Source organism: Nestor notabilis, unplaced genomic scaffold, assembly GCF_000696875.1.
Source record: "Nestor notabilis isolate BGI_N333 unplaced genomic scaffold, ASM69687v1 scaffold1070, whole genome shotgun sequence".
Classification (NCBI taxonomy): Eukaryota; Metazoa; Chordata; class Aves; order Psittaciformes; family Psittacidae; genus Nestor; species Nestor notabilis.
Genome location: NW_009910410.1, coordinates 53,535 through 75,119, shown reverse-complemented (window position 1 = coordinate 75,119; position 21,585 = coordinate 53,535). Strand labels below are relative to the sequence as shown.

General features: G+C 41.5%; 1 protein-coding gene across 1 annotated transcript in view; it reads right to left on the bottom strand.

Moving 5' to 3' along the window:
- Positions 1 to 490: 490 nt before the first annotated feature.
- OSBPL10 (oxysterol binding protein-like 10) overlaps positions 491 to 21,585 on the bottom strand; it is a gene marked incomplete at its 5' end in the record, with an annotated part of 71,762 nt that continues 50,667 nt past the window's right edge. Inside the window, 6 exons of the mRNA XM_010009768.1 lie at positions 491 to 600; positions 1,358 to 1,511; positions 2,971 to 3,153; positions 4,538 to 4,724; positions 13,321 to 13,804; positions 19,534 to 19,680. Of these exons, the coding sequence (XP_010008070.1) occupies positions 556 to 600; positions 1,358 to 1,511; positions 2,971 to 3,153; positions 4,538 to 4,724; positions 13,321 to 13,804; positions 19,534 to 19,680 (1,200 nt within the window). The remainder of the gene's footprint in view (positions 601 to 1,357; positions 1,512 to 2,970; positions 3,154 to 4,537; positions 4,725 to 13,320; positions 13,805 to 19,533; positions 19,681 to 21,585) is intronic.

The following is a 21,585-nucleotide window of genomic DNA, read 5'->3' as shown; positions in this document are numbered from 1 at the left end:
GGTGTATCATTCTAATGTCAAAGTGAGTTACTCAATGCCTGTTCAGACAGAATGACAGCCATTAAGTGACACATCACATTTTAAGTGCAAAACATTTTTGGCAAAAGTGAAAAATAGAAAAGCCTTAACTAATAAAAAAGTATTTTCTTAAATACTAGCAGAGGCCTGATCCTGCAAGCACACAACTTGGGGAACCCCAGCTGAGTCCAGCCGGAGGCCTGTGCTCTTAACACTTAGAGGAAAAGGTCTTTAATTCACTGTTAGTGTTTAAACTTGTTTACATGTAGTGTAGATAAAACACACACAAACACATACACACTGTGTGTATAACGTGTGCACATACAGACGTGTGCGTGTGTGTTCATGTACCCATACACACAACATGGCTCCTGAATAAATTTGCAAATGTGGTTATTTTGAGATGCACCATTCACAGTACACAGCTTCTCGTTTCTATCTTCCAATAACAGGACCTACTCAATGACATCTTCAGGTTATACATCGTATCATTTTAATGCCTTTAAGGTAAAGTTACGAGGCAACTGCTCTATCCCATCAATGGGTCTTCCAGAGAGGATTCAAGTATAGCCAACCATCGCCCTGCAAGAAAATTAGGGAGAGTTTGCAAACAAGATTTATACAGACAGGATCTGTGCATGTTCACATAAGGCTAATCTAATACTAATCAACACAAGAAACCAGCCCTGTCGTCTGAAAATTCTGTGGTTAATCAATTTACAGATAATCTGGGCAAGAGGGAAAAAATTACAAGGGGGAAGAAAAGCAATGGGAAGATACAACAGATGAACTGCTGGTTCAAACAGCTGCTCATAGAGGCTAATGTGACAACACAGTCACATATTAATTCTCTCAGTCATAGTTCCCTTCCCCTCTTTCCTCCAGGAAAGGGCAAAGACAAACTTCCTAAAATCTCTTTCACTCCAAGCAGATGAAGCCCAAGATTTTAAGATGTCCATGCTTATTTAAACTGGACCAATATCCCTTGACCATGTTCACTTTACTATTCTGAGATCAAGATTAGCAGGGGTTATGAGTACACAGCATTTGCAAATTAAGGTATGGATTTTAAGGTAAAAACCAGCTTTAAGTTCCTAACATTCGGTACCTAAAATTCAGGTTCAAATAAATGTAACTGAAGGAAAGTGAACAAGTTTACAATATGGACGTGGAAAACCCCACTGCTCTTCTTTAAGGGCCAGACTCTGGCAAAAATAGAATTTACAGCAGTCAGTGGTAAAAACCATCTGTGGTTTTTGCTAGCAAATTCATCTGTGCTAGCGTCCTCCTGTACACAGAAACACGCCACAGGGTCTTTGAAATAAGGCAACGGAAGTACCTCTTTGGCAAAGTATTTTGGCTTCCACTGTGTTGCAAGAGCCACACGTTGCCTCTCCTCTGCTCGCTGTCTCTCTTCAAGGCAGTACTTGTGCTCTGTGGCTGCATCAATATTGCCTTCTTTCAGAGAGTTGGTGACGTGCTGCCAGAGGCGCCTGTGTGATGGAGAAGGAGCACAAGTGACAGCGTGAGAGCACTACTCAGTGGCCACAGCACAGCAAGAGGTAGCCTGACACCACTTTCTCCATGCTGCTTCTGCAACCACGTGGCTTGTGAACCATCACTATCCTGCGATGGTCATTGCATTTGTGGACCAGATTCTCCCGTTTGCTCAACTCCCAGTATTTTGCAAGTTAACTTCCTAATGGCTTTGTTCATGTTCCCGACTCTTCACAACCTGAGCGTTTTTCTCAAAGTAGAGGGATTTATGTTTGCCATTTCCTGTTCACATTCCTGACGATCCACCCCCAAATGACGTGTTTATTCTGCGTTTACCTGCAGTTACACTTGTGAATTATAAGGGAATGTCAGCCAGAAGTCAAGGGTGCATGAAACTGGGACACTGACTGCTCCCACCAGGTTACTAACAGAGGAGCTGGTGCACTGATTCTAGGGAGCCTTCTAGGTCTGTGCTCTCAAATCCCAGATAACAATAATTCCCAGTATACAACCAAACCTGGTTTTCACATGACTGCATTCAGGTGCGAAGCCTTCTCACACTGTATCAGCCCAGAAAAACACTGAGAAGAAACCTACAGCAGCTTTCACACACTTCCAGGGATGTTTAAATGAGTTTCTGTTTACAATCTGATAAACTGCATATCCTGCAGAAACACCAGATAGTTCTAATTTGCTTACTAGTATCCAAAAAAAAACAATAAATACACTGCAGAGCTTCTGGCTTCCTTATGTACTCCAACCTTTCTATTCTAAAGCTACAGGGGAAAGATGAGTTTGTGATGAGGAAGCATGTCTAGAAAGTATGAAAATTATATTTGACCTTGCACACTGACCTGAGACACACCTTTGTACAATTCTACAGGTAATAAAATGAAGCTTAACTCATGTTTTTAAATCTGTTCTGAAATGCAATAAAATTGATTTTTCTAAAGATAAGCATCAACACATCGACAGTGATATTAACAGTACAAATTTTGTTCTAATGTACTTAGTTAGGCATGTGATGTGGGTGTGTATCTGATCTCAAACTGCATCACACTTTGCATATTTTTATACACATATGTATCATCTAAAATATGGAAAACATGAATGTCCCGTGTAAATTACAAGATGTAACATTACTTACATCAGACTAAGATGACTACCACGTTACCATCACTCAAAGCAGCAGGTGAAAGCACTGCATTACCATCTTCCAAGTGCTCATTAAAACGCATACAAGCATTTTCCCCCTCCACAAAATTGATGTACATGTCACTGTAATGTAATTTACGTTCCACAGAACCAATACACAGCTTCAGCTATTTTTGCCTAGATTAATGTGCTGCAGCAAGCGAGGCATTTTTGAACCGCACCATTTACAACTGCACTTTGCCTCCCTGTTCGGCTCCCCCGTGAGGTTTGGAAGCAGAACACTAACACCTCTGCCCTTACCTCGATTCCAGCGGGCCTTGCTTTGCTATCGGCCTAATCTTTTTCCTGATAATGGGCAGTTTGTTAGTGTCGATCACTTTGGTTTCTCCGTTGCTGTAAGTAAATTCCAGCGTTCCGTTCCATTCTCCCTGCGCCTTGCACACAATGGTGTTAGTGGGACTATGTTTCACTTCAGCTGTAACCCTAGTTCAAGAGGGAAGAAATAAAAAAGACCACAGAAATAACTGGTACCATTTATAATTAGCATATGAAAGCACTACCACAGCTAAGGCCACAGGCAGCTTTCTACATATACAAAGTGATTTTTCAAGCACAGCAGTGACACTGTCTCCAAAAGGACAGACACAACCCAAGAAAGCTTTGCTAACACAGCACCAGACAACATCCTCCCAAAGCACAGCCGCAACGCAGCTTCCAACCCTGACACAGCTCTAACCCAGAGCTGTTCACCTCATCAGCCTGAAACGCAACTCCTGACATTCGTGTGACATTGCCAGCACACGTGTTATTTTCACACCTGAGGACAATGCTGGCAGGTACCGATGCCAAAGACTTCAGGTACCTCTATTTTCTTCTTTAGCTCTGCAAATCTGAGAGGGAATGATTAAAACCACCTCAGTGGTCCAAGAACTGGTCTGAGAGTGAGCAAAGCAGATAGGTAGGGCTGGAAACCCAAAATGCAGGGAGAAGCTTCCTGTGTGTGTATCTTATGAACATGCATACATGCTTCAGCGAGTCATGTCAAGTGATCTTTAAACTCAATTAAGTTGTTAAATTATCACATTAATACAGCACAACCTTCCCCCAATTTCCACTCACCCTGATGGCACCAATTATTAATCTACAACTTTCAGAAAAGCCCCTGCCAAAACAGGCCATGTTGGTATTTGCCTGAACACACTACTGAAATTGTTGACATATATATGGAAGAATAATGACACCAACTGAAATAAAACAGAGGTAACCATGCAAAAGTGCAGCTTCTCATGGACACTGCTACAGCCCACAACAAAACAAGGTCCATTAATGACTGGACCATCAAGTTCAGCATGGAATTAAGACAGGAACTGTCTCACACAGTGCCTCTTCGCACCCTTAATAAAGGGGAACCAAAGACACATAAATAATGTTTTCATCATCTGGAGTTTCAGTGCAGAAGTGGGAGTCCCCAGCATGAGGCTACCACTACAGGCAGCACCACTTTTGCTTCCCTCCACCTGGAACCAGCTCGTCTGCAAGAACTGCACAGAAGTAACAGCTGGTGCAGCAGAAACACTGCCTGTTCTGGTCCTGCGCTTAGAGCAATTTTTACAAGCAAGAAAGCCTGGAAGAACACATTGACTTTAGTTTAATGAGAGAAATACAGCCAATCCAGTGAAACAATATAAAACATATAACTACAATAAACTGTGTTCTAAAGCTGTAAGTCATCTCAGGCAGTAACAGGAAAAGAAATTCAGGTATCTGTCTATAAAACACTCCAACAGAAGAACCGAACAGATGCCCAAGACTCTTGCCATTGAAATCCAGTAGCAGACAAACAAGGATAAGACAGTAATTCCTGTACCTGTGGACCTTCCCTCCATAAAATGGCTTGGTGTGGAATGTGACTGTAGCAGAATAGCCTGTTCTGGCACAAGTGATGTTGACTTTCCCTCCAAGCTCCACCCACGGGATGGTAAGTATCGAGCGAGCATAGGCACTAGGCAGGGTGAAAACATACTCTTCTTCATGTTCCATTAAGTGAAGAACACCTATGTAGGAAGAAGGTTGAAACTGAAATGATGGAAGTTCACTGGTAAGACCTGACAGTCACTGACCAATCAATGCCATCAAAATGTACTTCCACAGAGAGCACAACGTGCAACTTGCCTTGAAGGAGGGTTCTGTCTGCTGAGAAAAAAGTCTGTCCTCTGGAACAACCTTCTTCAGCAGCACAGTCTGAATGTGAACCCAGGGTCTTTCATGGTACCATCGGGCTTAGCAGAAAACTTGACTGTGTTAGTTATTTTGTGTTACTGACAAGCAATAAACTGTTAAAGCTAGAAAAAAGTAACACTTGCTTACAAAAAGCCATGCGGAATACTCAGATGCTCACTCAGCAGCGTACCATAATCCCTCTCCAGAAAAAATATGGGCATGGCCACAGGACTCTTCGGTTCTCCATTCAATCAGACATGACCAGGTCCCCTCTGCTAATTTCTTCCTGGTGGGAGTGAGAGGATCTCCCAAGAGCTGCCCACATGCAACTAGGAAACGAGCTTCAGGAAGTCATCTAGAAATTGCCTCTAAGTTTGTTCCTTCATTCCCAAACGCCTGGTTTCCCACACGGCCTTTGCAAATGTCTTGCATCACCAAAGTAAGGGCTACCAGGGCCACTGCTGTTACCACCACCACCAGTGTCTCTGCCAGGCACAGAAAATGACTGGCAATTTGATTTCACTCTGTAAAGGTTCCTCCACCCTCAGCATTCTGGGGTTGTCACTAAAAACGACAACATACAGCAGCAGTAATTTGTTAGGATTATTTGGAACTACAAAAAAAGCTGCATATCTGATCTTAGCTTCTTCTCCTGGGGTTAAGGATACAGCTCCCTCCCCACCAGAGCTGTAGTTTGGGCTTCAGGATGACAAAGAACAGGACATAAGACCAGGTGATGAGCACCTTAAACCTTGCACACAGAATTAAATCATGCCAAATACCTATATTTTTGATCAGAGATTTACACTCATTTGTGTCCCATTTAATAACTGCCTAAAGGCAAAAATCACGGCTTTGAATTTTTCGTTAACAGGGATTCAAAATAACCCCTCACAGGAAGCACTCAGAACCCAGAAATATTTGGAAAACACCCAGGGAAATTATCTTGGCATGTAATAGTATCTGTTTAGAAACAAGATGAGCTTGAGCCAATTTGCCTTCACCGTGGGGCAGGCAGGGGAAGAACACTTTGGTAGCAGTATTGACTAGTCTGGCTACGTGTTCAAGGGAATCACAACGCTACTTTTGCAAAGTGATCTAACATGCAATGATGAAAAAGCACTAAGTAGGAACAAGGCACTACTACTGCCAACATGAAAATATGCCCTTAATGCTGTATGAAAACACGAACCGAGAAAACAGTCAAAATTCTAAAGCACAGAGCTCTGAACAAAATCATCATCTTAAATATTGGCTCCAATTAACAGCACTCAGCGCAGGCACAGGCAGCTCTGCAACTCATCGCTTCTGCCGTCTGAAACCGCGCCACAGGAAAACATCTTTTGCAAACCAGAACAGTCCTTTGCAGTCGTTCTCAGGACTCCTGCAGCCTCAGCCTGCCAGCAGCAACGCAGCCAGCGCTTCTGCTGCAGCAAGTCTGGCACAATCGAGACAGAGGCTGCAAAAGCACAGATGCAGAAGGGCAATGTCTTAAAAGGACTTGTAATCGTTTTGCCTCAGCAATGTCCTCATGTCACTTGTGCTGAACCCTCACAAGCAGGAACAGCCAGGACACAGCTGGAACAAACACACACGTTTTGCCTCAAGCTTCCTCTGCTCCATACCTGCGTGTAAAACCAAGCTGAACACACCGCGGGGAGGCTGAACCACCCAACTCACCCAGGATATGCAGCCAGGAAGAACTACTCAGAAAGAAAACTCTGCACAGCAAACTCATGAAATGGATGGTATAATAACAGTAACTTAATAAACAACCATCAAGCAGCTTTTTAACCTGGTGATGATATTCAAAAAGGATCAAAGAAAGCTAATGGGTACTGATCAAGCACAGAAGGGAAGCCTGGCAATCTGCGGTTGGGCATTTTCAACATAGAGAAGAACTACAACACATTTTACACTCAAGCCTGTCAGCTTTTCTTTTTCCTCCTCTTCCCATTTATTCTCCACCTTCTTCATGCCCATCATGAGCAATACACATACAGCAGCTACCAGCTGTGGGAAATGGCCTGTGGTGGTACCCATGAGGTCACATTTCCCCTGTCTTAATGGTCCAAGCACAGTCACAATCCTCACACAGTCCAAAAGCATCAGCTTCCAACATGGCAGTTTTTGGCGGGTTGTTGTGAGGCTTTTGTGATTGGTGTGGGGTTTTCTGCCAGACAAAAGGTCTAACCCCTGCATGGTGGGCAGGGGAGGTGCTCACCACTGTGGGAGAACCTCACTCAATCTATGAGCCACACCTTCACATGAGCTGCTCCAGAGCCTCCTACTTCCCTGGGCCCAGCCATCCTCCTCTGACCATCACTGTGTGTCACCACATGAGAGGAAACTGCTACGATAAACACAATTCCCTCTGGGTTAGTGTAGCTTTGCTTTTGTCTCTCTGATGGGATGGTCTCTGATGGGATCAATAGCTCTTTTCCTCTGTACACAAGTGGGAGGGATGCAGAGCCCTAATGAATGCTGCTGAGCACATGGAAATGTGAAGAGCAAGTAACAGCAGTGACCTTCAATGTAAATATTTAACTACCACAGCAGGTTAGATACTTAACACTGAGCCCAGCTCTCAGCCGTATTTTTAGCACCTGGGAGCATACTTTTTGAATTCTTTAAATACCTGAATAAATAAATTTTTAATGAAACTTGAAACGTGATTCCAGCTCAATAATTACAATCTAAAAAAGAACAAAGGGAACATCTGAAATATCCACAATTGATGCTACATTTAGTATTAACCAAACAGTTAGTCTTGCATTCCATCGTTTGCACTGTCCACATGCAAAACCTCATTTCACTGAAGCACCATGAAGACTGTAGCTGCACCACCGTGTCTGAACTGAGACCTGTGCTCTGTTAGGGAAGAGGAAGCCACAATGACACTGAGCATTTGTAACTGCTATCACGATTTGAATTCATGCCCTACCCTGCCAAGGAAAGAAATTAAAGGCAGCAAAAAGTAAAATCTAACAGTTATTTTTAACATTTTAACATCTTTTTTTACATAGCATCACGTTGGGACTGATCTTTAAAAATGCACCATCCATTTTTCTTCTCTTGCTTCCCCACTGGATTATTCATTTTTAGTTTAAAAATGGCTGTATGTAAATATACATGAAAAGAAGATTCTCCCATTTTCAGTCACGTTTCCTCCTCTCACATCAAAGAATTCTTTTGGAAACTGCAAATTCCTTTAAAGAAAAAGAAAATCTGAGGTACTTACAGGCAGCTATTATGCATAGAAGAATGCACCAGATAAGTACTTAGGGAGGAACAGAGGATTTTGTAATCTAGTTTATGAGACAAAAATCCCACATAGAAGAGAGACTGTTTTATAAACAAGTGTGGAATTTTGAAATTCCCCCTTGAAATGTCCTCCACTCCATTTGCTCCTGCTTTTAACTAAGGCAACATATTCACAGTCATGCTCCTTTCAACAGCTCCTCAGCCCGCATTAGAAGTGATGTTCATGGCATATGATTTTCCCTATTTGATTATTACATGTCCCTCACTGATGTTGCAGCTTTGTGCATCGATTTTCCAGTAACACACACTGACAAAATACCCAGAGGAGGCTCTGGATCAATGAGCTCCAGAAGAGGCATGTGAAATTTAATGCTTCCCACCGATGTATGGAGATCAATCGAACAACAAATGGTACGTGGGACACAAACAGCCTTGGGCAGTTTCCTAATTTAACAGGCTCTTCACTCCCTCTGCACTGTTCTTAACAGGGCACAAACAGGAGTAAGTTACGCGAGGGATGAACCCCACACGGGTGTAGAGCATCACCAGCCGCACAGGTTCCAATGGGGAAACATGAGATGCCAGAACCAGGATCTTATCGTCTCATAGACATTCCAGTGAACCACTGCGCTGCTCGTTTTCCAAAGACTGGAGCCATTTGCTAAATTAAGTAATGAGTGCCACTCCATATGGAAACTGCTCTGAAACCAATGGGCTAAAAATTATTGGTACAAAAGTCAGTGCTGGGGAAATATTTAGGTAGCTCTAGAGGCACAGAGAAGTAAATCTTTGGGACTGGTAAATTGAAAAGTCACTAATGCCTCAGAAATAGAAATTGTACATCTGTAAACACGTACAGATATTTGAACAGAAAAACCCAAGCAGAAGAACATTCACTGCTCTCATTTAGATTTACCCTGGGGACAGCATCCTATCAAATCCTTTCAAGGTTGTTTTCAATTTAAAAGATAATTTTTGGATGCCTACACCTCGCTAGTTTTTAAAACATTTAAGATAGCAGGAGTGAAAACACAAGACATAACTGGCCACCTGATAATACAGAGCAATCCACCTAAACATACTTGATGCTCTCTGCAAAGTTAACCTGCGAGTCAAAGGTGACACTTTCTGTTGGACTTTGCAGCTTTGGACCAAAATCGAAGAGCAGAAAAGGAACAAGCACAGCCTACGCTGAGGTGTGCTCACCACAGCCTTTACCACTAAAGCATCCTCACCCTACAACCAGGGTCTGTTTTATTCTATAACCAGTATCTGAAGATTCTTTGGACCATGTAAAAAACATTAAATATTTATACTGACTCTCCCATCCCTCACTAATTTAAATCTTAATGCGATCCTATTCACTACATCGTCTTCTCCCTCACTCTCTCATTAGTACATAATTAACCAGAATTAGGGACTGCGCATGCAGCATGAATTCTTTTATGCAAATACCCTCTCTTCTATTCAGGGTAGCTTCCTCATGAGGAAACTCAATGCTGACTACTCTGAAAAATGGGGGGTTGATATACAGTGAAGAAAAAGTTGAGATATTTCATTAGCAAGCCAGATTTAGACCCCTCATAACCACAGATGAAGGGTGAGCATATCAAACAGCTTCTCACATGGATCTCCAGTCATGCTTTCCTACTTGTTCTGCATCTCTGCAGCTGATACTTACTTCGAATCAACAAACATCGCAGATAAAGAAGAAAAAAACCCCATCTCAGTCACTTTGAGGTGCAACACACACTAAAAATTGTACAATTGAGATCCTGAGCTATGCTCTGTATGACAGGACCATACTGTCCTCAAATCTCCATATCCTTTTGATTCTTGTAGAAGCCTTTGTACCTCCATGACATCCTGTTTCGATATCTCCACTGCTGCTTCGAACAACAAAGCATAAAAAGCAACACGCTCTATACATCTAAGGACGTTGTGACGAGTGAAAAAAAATACCCTTCAGAAACCAGCACAGAAACATGACCAGCATGTTCCTCACACGATACAGGCCCCAAAATGCAGTACGACTTCTTTCTGGTAAATAGCCAACTGCGGTAGAAAGAGCTTCACTGAATTCATTGAAGGGCACACACAGAGCTGTTCCGTAGAGAGCAAAGTTTCGAAACACATCGCAGTTGTTTGTATTCAACTCTAAGGCCACAACAAAATTACAGGTCAAAAAAAAGTGTGCTCTGATAAATACCTGAATTAGTACAAGATGGTCACTCCCTCCCACTGAATTATCCGAAGCAGTAACTGCAGCTCTCTAATGCTCTGGGTTTTTCACTCCATACATCAGACATTACTAAATGAATGCACAGTATAATGAAACTACTCTACCGACACCAGAATGAGTTAAAGTCTCAGAATAGACACAAATGTTTTAAACATATCAAGGAAACTGCCTTTCAAGTAGCAGCACACAGAATCTGAAATCTTTACTGTTCTAACAAAGAGCCAAAGGCACCCACGTGTATGTAAGTAAACTCCAACAGCCAAAAAAGGGCTGAATGCTCATAATGGGGAAAAAGCAAACAAAAAGAAAGAAAAAAAAAAGAGGGGGAAAGGACAAAGAAAGTAACAGTAACACATGATGAGTTTGATCATCCAACACAGAGCAGCGAATACAAACCAACCCCAGGGATTTCTATGATCCACAAGCTGCCACTTCAGCTCTTACCAAAGGCAGGACCAGTCATGTTTCTGTCATTCCGAAGGAACTTGCTTAATCAGGCAGCCGTGTTATCAGAAAGCTTCTCCTGGTAGCTACCTTTGGTTTCTACCTATCTTAACTACCTTCATATACCTTCTGACTAACAGCATAGCATGTCTTTCCACAATCTGCACTTTGCTAGACTAACTCACCCCATCTGAAATTCTGCAGTGCATAAAATGTCCTTAAATACAAAGAAAAATATCCAATTACATTTCACATTACAAAGTTCTTAGGCCTTCATTACCAGATGTGTAAATACAGACACAGGTTTTGCACACTGTAAGTCCAGCAGCTTTGGTTCAGCAAGCCGTTCCCCAGTACTCGAGCTGACCTTGATCTACTACAGAACTTATGCAGCACATGAGAAAGAAATGCCTGCAGTAGATTCTGATTTCTGCACAGCTTCACGAATCTCCACACCAGGTTAATCTGGAAGACTTCCCTGGGACTAACACAGAGTTTTAAAAACTGAGGAAAGTGTTGTTTTGAGTGAAGAAACTGTGCTGCAAAGCAAACGTTTTAAATTGAGGCTGCCAGGTTCAGGCTGGCTGGTTTTAGATGATAGAAAAGCTTCAGCAGTACAACTTCTTGCTGCCTACTGTCAGTCCTCAACACGCAACAGAAATGCATGGGCTGCATTGGAGTTTCTCCGTCACTTCCCACAAATGCTGTCACCATAAAATCATAAAGTCAACTGGGTTGAAAAAGACCTTTAAAATCATCAAGTCCAACCATTGCCGCAGGACTGCCAAGTCCACCACTAAACCACTGAGGGCCTCATCTACACAGTTCCTCAACACTTCCAGGGACAGTGATTCCAACACTTTCCTGTGCGACCGTGAGGCTGCATGCTCCGGCACCCCTTACATGAATAAAAAAGACAAATAGTAACTATAAATTGGTAAACCCAAATTTCCTCCCAGGAAGAACTAAATTCTCAGAAACACACATTAAACAATCCTTGGGGTACAGAAGTGGTTCATTTCTAGACCCTTTGTCTCTCAAAACTGGGACATCAGGACTTTGAAGTCTTAAGTAATCCCCACAGCAGACACCCTCAATCCCAGGGAACCGTGTGCGCTAGCAGCAAGGAGAAGAAATTTCCCTACTCCTACACAATCATAAGTGACTTTGTGTTTAACTTTATTTCCATTAAATAGCTCCCTTCTCTGAGAACAACAGTACTAGAAATGAATATATACTGGAAAAATGCAGCAAGTTAAACAGTGAGTCAGGCTGGCAGCAGTACAGTCAGCAGACAGAAAGACCAATTTCCCTTCTGACACTCCCTTCCCAACTTCCCTAACTCCGTATTAAAATCAAAATACCTAAGTTACAGGAAGAAGGAAACAGCCACGCTGTTATAGACTCTAACTATCCCAACACTATCAAATGCAGTAGTAAGGAAGTTTCATGGCTCTTCTACAAAAAAGGTAATACATTGCCATCAGAAAAGAACCTTCTATAGCCTTTTCTACTGTTTGAATTTGTTCTTTAGTTCTAGCTAGTAGAAACAGCAGAACGTATCTGGATGTTTTCACTATAATTGTTTTGTTGTTATTAATGGGCAAAACCAAATTGCTCATTTCCCATTCTACTTTTTTACTACCCTTAGCATCACAGTATTTAACGTAACGATGTCAAAAAGAAGCATTTACTGTAAGTTGTCCTGGTACTTCTGAGACTACAGTCTAAAATCTAGTTAAGACAAAACACTAAAAGCCGCACACAGGGAATTACCCTCAAACAGCAAGAGAGACTGATTACATTGCTTAGAAACATGAAGTCAATACATTAGCAGTCAGTAATGTCACTGGTACAGGTGTGTTTATCAACTCAGATCACCCGTGAAGAATTTGTGTGATTCCCTGTATTTCTGAATTCATGTTGAGCAATGACTTGCCATAAGGCAGTCTATGCATGTACGATACAGCAAATCATGACTTACACCTCGACTGCATGACTTGTCAGGTAATACACTAACTTTGTGAACACCACAGAGCCCAGGATACTTTGTGGAAACTATGGAAAAAAAAGAATGTCAGGCTTAAGTAAAAATGTGAGGTTTTCCTATTGCTTTGTCCCAGTTGTGAAACTGTCCCAAATTCTGCATCATTTTAGAAGTGAGCAAGACAAATAAATCTGTTCTTACAGAATATGCTGTCAGTAGCCATTTACTACTGCAACTTAATTCTATCTGAAGTACAGCCACATGTTAACAGAATCACGTAAGTGTAAGTACACATATGTAATGTGTCTCACATTCCGTCTGGACAGAAGTTATACGAACCCTGCAGTTTCAATTCCAAACTTCACAAGACAAATAGCCACAAGGTTCAAAGGAAAGGTCAGAGGGAGAGCAAGCAAGAATGTATCTGGATTTCTGTTGTGTTGACACCCATGACATTAGCTCTAAAAAAATAAAGTAAAAGCACAATTCTTACCTTCACCTACCATAGAAACACCTATTGACATGCCCATAAACTTGCTTTTGGTCCATACGTGAGCGTTCACACACATTTTCTTCTCTTTGCACTCACAGTAAAAGCAAGATATTGGTGGATGGTGGGACACTTGTTCAGCTACAAACCTCAGCTTGTAGCATGTGGACTGGTCTTGGCCAAACTCCTTGGTTGGGTCCTTAGAAACCGTGGAGGCACCGTTAGTTCTTAATGCTTTCACTTTATCTTTAGGCACATCCCAGGAGCAATGAAACGTTTCACCAATTATAGGGTTATAGGGCTTCTTGGCAACCGCTCCCTTTCGGCCTTCGTGAAAAGCTGTTAGATAATACTCCACAAAGTTGATAATTCTTTCCTCGGGAGTGGCTCCAGCTGCAATTGACAAAAACAGGTCTGGATGGGCCATGAAATTTGCATACATCTCCAGCAGGGATCTTTTCTCCAAAATAAATGTTGGAAGCACTACCTGTATGCAAAGCAGACAAAGGCAGATATGATTTCCCCATGATCATACTACCACGGGGGAAAGGGGGGGGAGAACAGTTAAGACAGCTGCAATTGTGGCCCTGCCAAGTTTGGGACAGTGTATTTTCCTCCCCTGTCACAGCGATTTCATTTTCTTTGCAGTGTAAATAATGAAGACAAAAAAGCCTCGAGAGCCATGCAGGCTGCTTCCTATTCAGTTATGATTCTCAACAACAGCTCACACAACAGGGATGAGCTGCTCTGCTCGCATGGAAATCTGCCTCTTCCTCTCCTTTCAGTTAACAAACCAACCATTGTACTCCTTGTTTACAGGACATAAAAACCATAGTTGATGTAAATTCATTTACAGCAAACATCAACAAACCCAACTCATCATAGTTCTCCAAAAAAGAAGGGCACACCGTCCGAAACCAGTGGAGGATGAGTGTTTTATATAAACATACACATAACCAACCTGTAAGTGGTGGAGAGTACATCCGACCATACTGTCAAACATCTAGGATCCCAATTTCACTCTTGGGCCTTTGACCTCCCACTGCATACATACTAGGTCCTTTCTAGCCTCTAACAAACCAAGCCAACTAGATCCAACCAAAACCAAGTCTCAAGTGTGTTTCCAAGGATAAAACAATGCCAAGGACCCTTCCCAAGAGGCTAGGGGCAAGAAAACACTTCCCATTTGATTCCCTCCAGCCTACACTGTCATTGTATGTGCGATGTCCTCTCCCACCTCTCTACTCAAATCCCTTGCCACCCCTACACTCTCCAGTCACCCCAGGCACACGGCACATCCCCTCAGTTTGAGATCATATCATACTAGCGTGGTGGGTCCCCGCACGCCTTCACCTCATTTCAGACAAGTTGAGACAAACAAAAGCTGCACAAGCTGTTACATTAATGTCCTGGGACTAGAGAGGCTCCAGGGGGAGCCAGGAAAAACACTGGGAACACCAGGCAGTCTGCAGTGATTTGGATGCAGCCTCAAGCGGCTCATCCGGCAACGCAGGCTCTGCCAAAGTCACCCACTCAGGAGTAACACTTTGTTAGGAGTTTTCAGTAAGACATCCTGGAGCACACTGCAAGCGCCAGGGCACCAAAAATAGTTTCTTTCTCTCCTTTTCTTCTCCCTCACACTCCACACCTTGTTCAGGACTGGCCCTGGGGAGCTCAGAGGTTGCTCCTGCCTTACCAACAAGGAACTTGTGGCACACACCAATTTGTCTAGAATCGAAGTGGCTCAATGCTGCCAGATGTGGACCAACAGCTGTCCTCTACTAAAGCAGTTCTGCTTTCCTCTTCAATTCTTCACTGCATTTACTTTTTCCTCTCAAAGATCAGCTCATCAAAGGAGAAACTGACAGCCAAACAGAAAAGAACCCCCATCACTTCTGTCTAGAAATACTAGTGATGACTATCATGAGTTCACTGCAGAGACTTGAAAGGGCAGAGAAATTAATTTGAATAAACAACACCCTGCATCTTGTCATGTCCAAGTGTCTCTCTCTAAAAAGTGACCTTTATTAGCATGAATGGAAGAGAAGAAAACTACACACCATAGTTACGATGGTGCTAATTTTATGGTTTAGCATAATTTTATGGCTTAGCACTAAGCCTGTTGTGGTTTCATCCTGCTGACATGATCATATAGTCCTCATTGATACTTGCTAAAGTACCGGCTGTGTGCTTTGCTGCTTACATACTTAACACAGCCAACACCAACACAGCCACTAAATGAGATGTTACGAATCACTGGACTCTTAACATTCAGTTTCAAGAATCAATTTAAAATCTGAATAAAGCTTGAACTCTGGCTCTAATGATCTTGCTTTAAAAGCCCAACTAAAATGGAAACTACACCCTTAACTGCAGCAGGAAAAGATCCACTGCAAAGGGCGGAATAATTGAATTGTTTCCACAGAAGGCAGCAGAACTGTATGTGGAAAATAACTGAGTGGTAAAGTTTGCACAACACCAGTATTATAAAATATGCCTAGTAAACATTGCCTATTACTAAATCATCTCATAACCTCAAAGTTTCAAAATGCACTAACATAAAACCTCCCACACCAGTCAGCGTTGGTTTTTACTATTGGCCCTATCTTGGTTTCTGCAGAAATAAGCAAAATAGAAATAAACAAATTTGGAAGCATACCACATTCTTCTTGCCAGCACTGGACTGTCGTGCACTTGTGCTAGTACTCTAGCTCCCAAGGGAATGAGTTTTTCAACTCTTCTGCAGCCAACCAGAATGCACCGTCCAGAAAAAAGACACTTTGGGCCTATGTTCTTTATATCGGTTTTGGACTGGACTACTAGAATTACTTTCTTGTGGCATAAAAAGTCAAAACTGCTTATTTTTTTCCTCCGAGAAAAAGCCACCATGACAACCAAATGGACAAAAGAGTCTCTCTAGAATAAATACCAAGTTACTGAAGTCTGAAGCAAAAAAAACAATCTCCTGACTGCATTCTAAAATATCAGAATAATCTCTGTTCTTCTTCTTTCTCAGGCTTCAGGTAAAAACCAAAAATGATACTGGCTCAAAGCTTGATCATGATTGCCTACATTTTAATTCATCTCTACTTAATTAAATCTGAATGCAACCGAGAAAAGTAAGAGCATGGCTCCTTAAGAATAGAGGTATTTATCCCTGCTACTATTTACTGTGAGACAAACCATGCGTGTCAACACCATTGTCTGACCAAGGTACCCCATGTGAGATGTCCTTCTCTCAGAGGTACAGAACCACTGTCATCTGAGTCACTGTGGAAATAAATTTCATGCCACTTATATTTTAAACTAACAATGTAGAAGTATATTGACAAGCAAATTAAAAACTTATAACATCGTCAACATACTACAATGTTAAATTATAACAGGTTGATATTCTGCAATGTTACTGGCAGCCTTTTATTTTTAGCACACATTAACTGCATAGGGAAGGTGAGGGAATGCAGGGGAGTGATCACCCATCTGTACAAACTGTTAGCAGTAATTGCAATCCATTAGATGCCATTGCCAACAAATTTATGGCTCTGTCAGTGGGTTTTGGCACTATTTTTCATTTTTTAAAAGTCCAAAGAACAAACAATTTAGAAACTTACTTTTTTCCTCAGCACTTCCAATTTTAAATGAGGTTTAAAGTCCTCACCCAGTCCGAGGCATCACTTTTGTACTATGTCCTGCTGCTGTGAACCGCTCCCCCACCCAGCTCTGTTTAGCTATTGATGCTTATTTGGCCACAACAAAGTTCGGCCTGTTCTAGCAAATTCCCATGCAGATTTAATACTTCATTGCAGGTGTTTTCCTTCACAGCAGATTTTTACCATTTAACTCCTCATTAAAAGGCAGGGCAGCATGACACATCTCAGAAATGAAGCACCTCTGCAACATTAAATGTGACTATCATCACTGTGGGAAACTGATGTCAGCAGGCAAGGCCAACACTAACATAAGCAATCACCCTGCAGGAAAAGGAAAAACCCCTGCTTCCTCTGATACAGTGCATGAAGGTAATGATTATGCATCCAGAACTCAAAGGCACCACGGGCTCAGAAAAGCTGTTTGTTCATGCATGTGTCATGTTACAATCCATAGCACATAAAATGAACCAAAGCAACAACCTCAGCGAAGGCAGCACAGGAAAATGGAAACATGTAAAACATCCTCTGATATTAGCAACTACTGTGCCACAGCCACTTCCAGCAGAGGCTGACCAGCACCAAGGCTGCCTGAAACCTGACTTGAAAACGAATCATGAACGATGAGAAAAGAGGCAGCCAACAAACCAAGCTCTAGTGTCACACATCTGCGGCCCCAAGGGCCTCGTGTCAGTAAGCAAAGTTAATAAAAAAAAAGCAGCCAGCTGTCTTGTAATTTACGTTTTGTTCAATCCTCAAAACGGTTGGAAAAGTGATGTGCGCATGTGGCATGTCTAATTAATACTCATCATATGTGTATTCGTGCATCACACAGAGTAGGGATGGATCTGACTCTGCCATATGCCTGTTCCTCTTTTTAGACTGTGGGTATTACATACACACATTCAGGCATGCCAGTATTCTGCCGTACCATAGATCTGACAATATTCAACACTATACTGAAAAACTGTGCTCTTAGAACACTATGTAAAAAAGAGGTTATTGTATATATTGACCCTCCTACTTTTCTTATGTCTACACTTCTCTTATCTACAGGAACTTCTCTTATTTACATTAACTGTGTGTCTTTGGGGTTTTGCCTCCTCTGCCATGATAAAAAGATGACACAAGGAAGAAAAATCTTGTTCATTACCAAAGACAAAATGCTTTGAAGACAAAAGAACAACAGGTAGGGAATCTTAATTGAGTTTAAACATTATGGACTCTCGCTGCCTTAGCAAACCAACAACAGAAAAGAGGAAGAGCTATGAAAAAATGAGGAATGTAAGAAAAACAAAACCAAAAATTAACTGTACATAACCCCAGACATACTAAGTAGTGACAGGTAGAAATTATTCACAAATGAAATGATGAAACTTCTGTTCTACTTAGAACAAAACATTAATTTCTGTGCAGCTATTCAACAGCTATACATAGCCACAGATCACAGGATTGCTCAGTCTTAAAAATGTAAGTATATTTAAATACTGTCAATTGTTCCAGAGGAAGGAGAAAAGACTATATTGAGAAAACCTTATTTAGTAAGAAAGTGATGGTAAAAATAGATTCTGATTAATATGTAAGATCAAAAGGAAAGCAGATGAACTCCTCAGAAAAGCAAAATGCCCATGAAAAGAACCTCCTGCAAAGCTACCTCATGCACAAGGGGAATTCCCTGGAGATTCCAGAATTTTTTATTTGTGGAAAGTGTGTCAGAAGGAGCTCTTCTTATCTGTGGGAAGGGGATTATGATGGTTTTATTGGGGGAAGGGGGGAGGTAGGTAGAAAACTTTTATGGAAGGAAAGGGAATTCTGTATCTTCACAAAACTCCACTTGTTTATTTATTAAGCCCCATAAAAAGGTTTCACTGGAATACAGGATTATTCAGAAAGAGGAATTCCCTGCTTCCAGAACCTCTACCTCATTCCCAAAACTCGAAGGACTTATGGGAAATTTCTCAGACACCATAATTTCTCTGATCATGACAGTATAGAGAAGTTCCTAACAATGCTGGTTCCAGGACCAGATGGATGCACAGAAGGTTAAACTGGTGAGCGGCTTAGCACAGACAAGAACAGTGATACATTGAAGACTATAATTTCCTTACCATCATGGGGTTTTTAAGCTGCCAAGTAATTAAATGGAATCCTATCCACAAAGCAGTAACTTGAGCACGTATCTCCTTCATCTATACCATGTCCATCATTGTTCCTCGAACACTCAATGCACCCTGACTTAACATACATGCGGGATATATACACAACATACAGTTGCCTTGAAAGACAGTAAAAATAAGGAAGAGTTTCAGGGTTTTTGAATTCTTTTTTCTTTCTCTTCCCCCCATCCCTATAAAATCTGATGTGGTCACTTCCTGTGAAAGCCTGCCTAGCAGGAGACAGCCCTCCACACCTCTCTGGAACCACAGCTTTATAAAGGGGCAAACTTCCCTGTCCACAGAGGCAAAACATGCTCACGGGAATCATGCATGTGCACACATACACACACAAATAGAAGGATGGTAAGAACTAAAAATAATGAACAATTATAAGAGAGAAACGGTGTCCGTACCCTGGTAAGGTCCATGCCAAGTTTGAGTTGGGAGATGAGATGAAGAATTACACTACGTTGATCATCCATGACTCCTAAATCCTCCTCTTCATTATCTTCAGTATCTGTCATTTCATCTTCAACTAGGATCAACTCAGAAGCTGAATGCTGCAATGAAAAGGAACATCACCATCTGGACAAAAAGATACAGTATGGTTTTCTTCCTATACGTTTAAAAATGGAGCTGTCTCAAAGGAAACAAAGACAGCTTCTGTTAAACCAAGAAAAGATAAAATTCAAAATAAAAAAACCCAGTGATGGATTCATAGAGCATTTTGATCCCATCCTCAAAATAGGAGTGGTTAAGTATCAGATGCTGATTTACTTATTATCTTCTCATGTTATATTGCAGTGATGCCAAACAAAAAACATAGCACTTTAAAGTAACAGGTATTCTATTTAATAAACAGAAATACACAGTTGTAAATGAGTCTTCAAAGACATTGTTTCATAAATCTCTCCAGCAACTATTCATACTTCATACCTAGATGTTGCATAACCTGATTTCACACTATTTTTTCCCCCTTTCTTCTATCCAACTTCCAAGTTTGGTATATAATAAGGCTAAGACTATTAACTGAAGGAGATAAAAAGAATACTGTAATTAAATACACACCTTTGGGGAAAAAAGAAACAACAGAGACATTAGATTTGGGAGGTAAGGCAATGCCGTGAGTCTTTATGACATTTATCATTTGTAACACTAGGCTGCTTCACAGCACAACAATGTCAGTAACAACCCAGTTTCCAGATACAAGCTGAAGACCAAGACAGAGGCATCATGACATCCTCCTTTATGAGAAACTTTACAGCAGAAAGCAATAACAATTTGTGATATTTTATTTCATTTCTCCTCAGGGTTTACAATCTATTACTAACAATAATCCAACAGGTGGTAGTTATTCGTTCAATCCATTGAAACCACTCTGCAAGCCTTCCAGATACATATTCAGGTAAGCTTTTTGTACCATAAAAAGTTGGGTTATGTAGCTGAAAAATTTACAGCCCAGTACTTCCTTATTGCCCCAGGATTCCGTGCTGTAAATGAGACAACACTACCTGCAGAAGTTGGCATTCCTTCACGCTAAGCAGCATTTCTGCAGAAACAGCTAGTTCATTACATCAAATGTGAACTTTTCATCTCACTGTGAAAGTCTTTGCAACTGAGAAGTTTCATTTAAACCAGCTGATGCTCAGAATTAGGTTTCAAAGAAATATTTCTGAATCATCACATCAGAGACCCTCTCAGGTGAACAGCAGCTTGTGTAAGCAGAGTGTCTCTGAAATTTAGTTAATACAGATGTTCCCAAGATTTCAACGAAGTGTTTTCTCTTTCTCTTTTTTTTTTTTAATTAAATGTATGTTTAGGTAGCTATTCTTCTGAGTATAGCTGTTTGGTGAAAGCAAAGGACATTTGAAAGACATCTTACTATTACTTTATTTAGAAAGTAGAATATGTAGATTACATAAAATAGAATCTGGTGAGCTGCTGTAACCTCAACAGCTTGGAGCTCTTCAAAAGGACAAAAACACACTTTCTTCCTCCCATCCCTCAGAAAATAACAGGATAGAACAATAAGCCTTTTCCTCCCAAAATGCACAGCATTATTATCCAACAGGCACCTTACTGACAAATTCAATTAACACGAAACCTGACAACCTCATACAAAATTATCAGCCAGGGAGACATAATGCACCGAAGCCTGGCTCAACTATACAGGCTATGATTCATCTAGGGGGAGTGTGGAAAAAGCAGTAGCAGAACTTACAGTAGATGCTTCCACAGGAGGTTTCCCTTTGATCCAGCTTGACCTCATTGAGAGCACTGAGCTGGTGAATAAGCACTGCTGCTTCTCTTACTGCCATGAACCGAGCTTGCGGCAAACAGGCTCCGTCAGGAATTAACAGTGCTAGGAAAAAAGCCAGGGAACCTCCCCTCCTCACTCCCACCCCCTTTTTTTTTTGGCTGTCGAGTTGGAGAGTGTGCACCGGATGTCAATCTGCTCCTTGCGT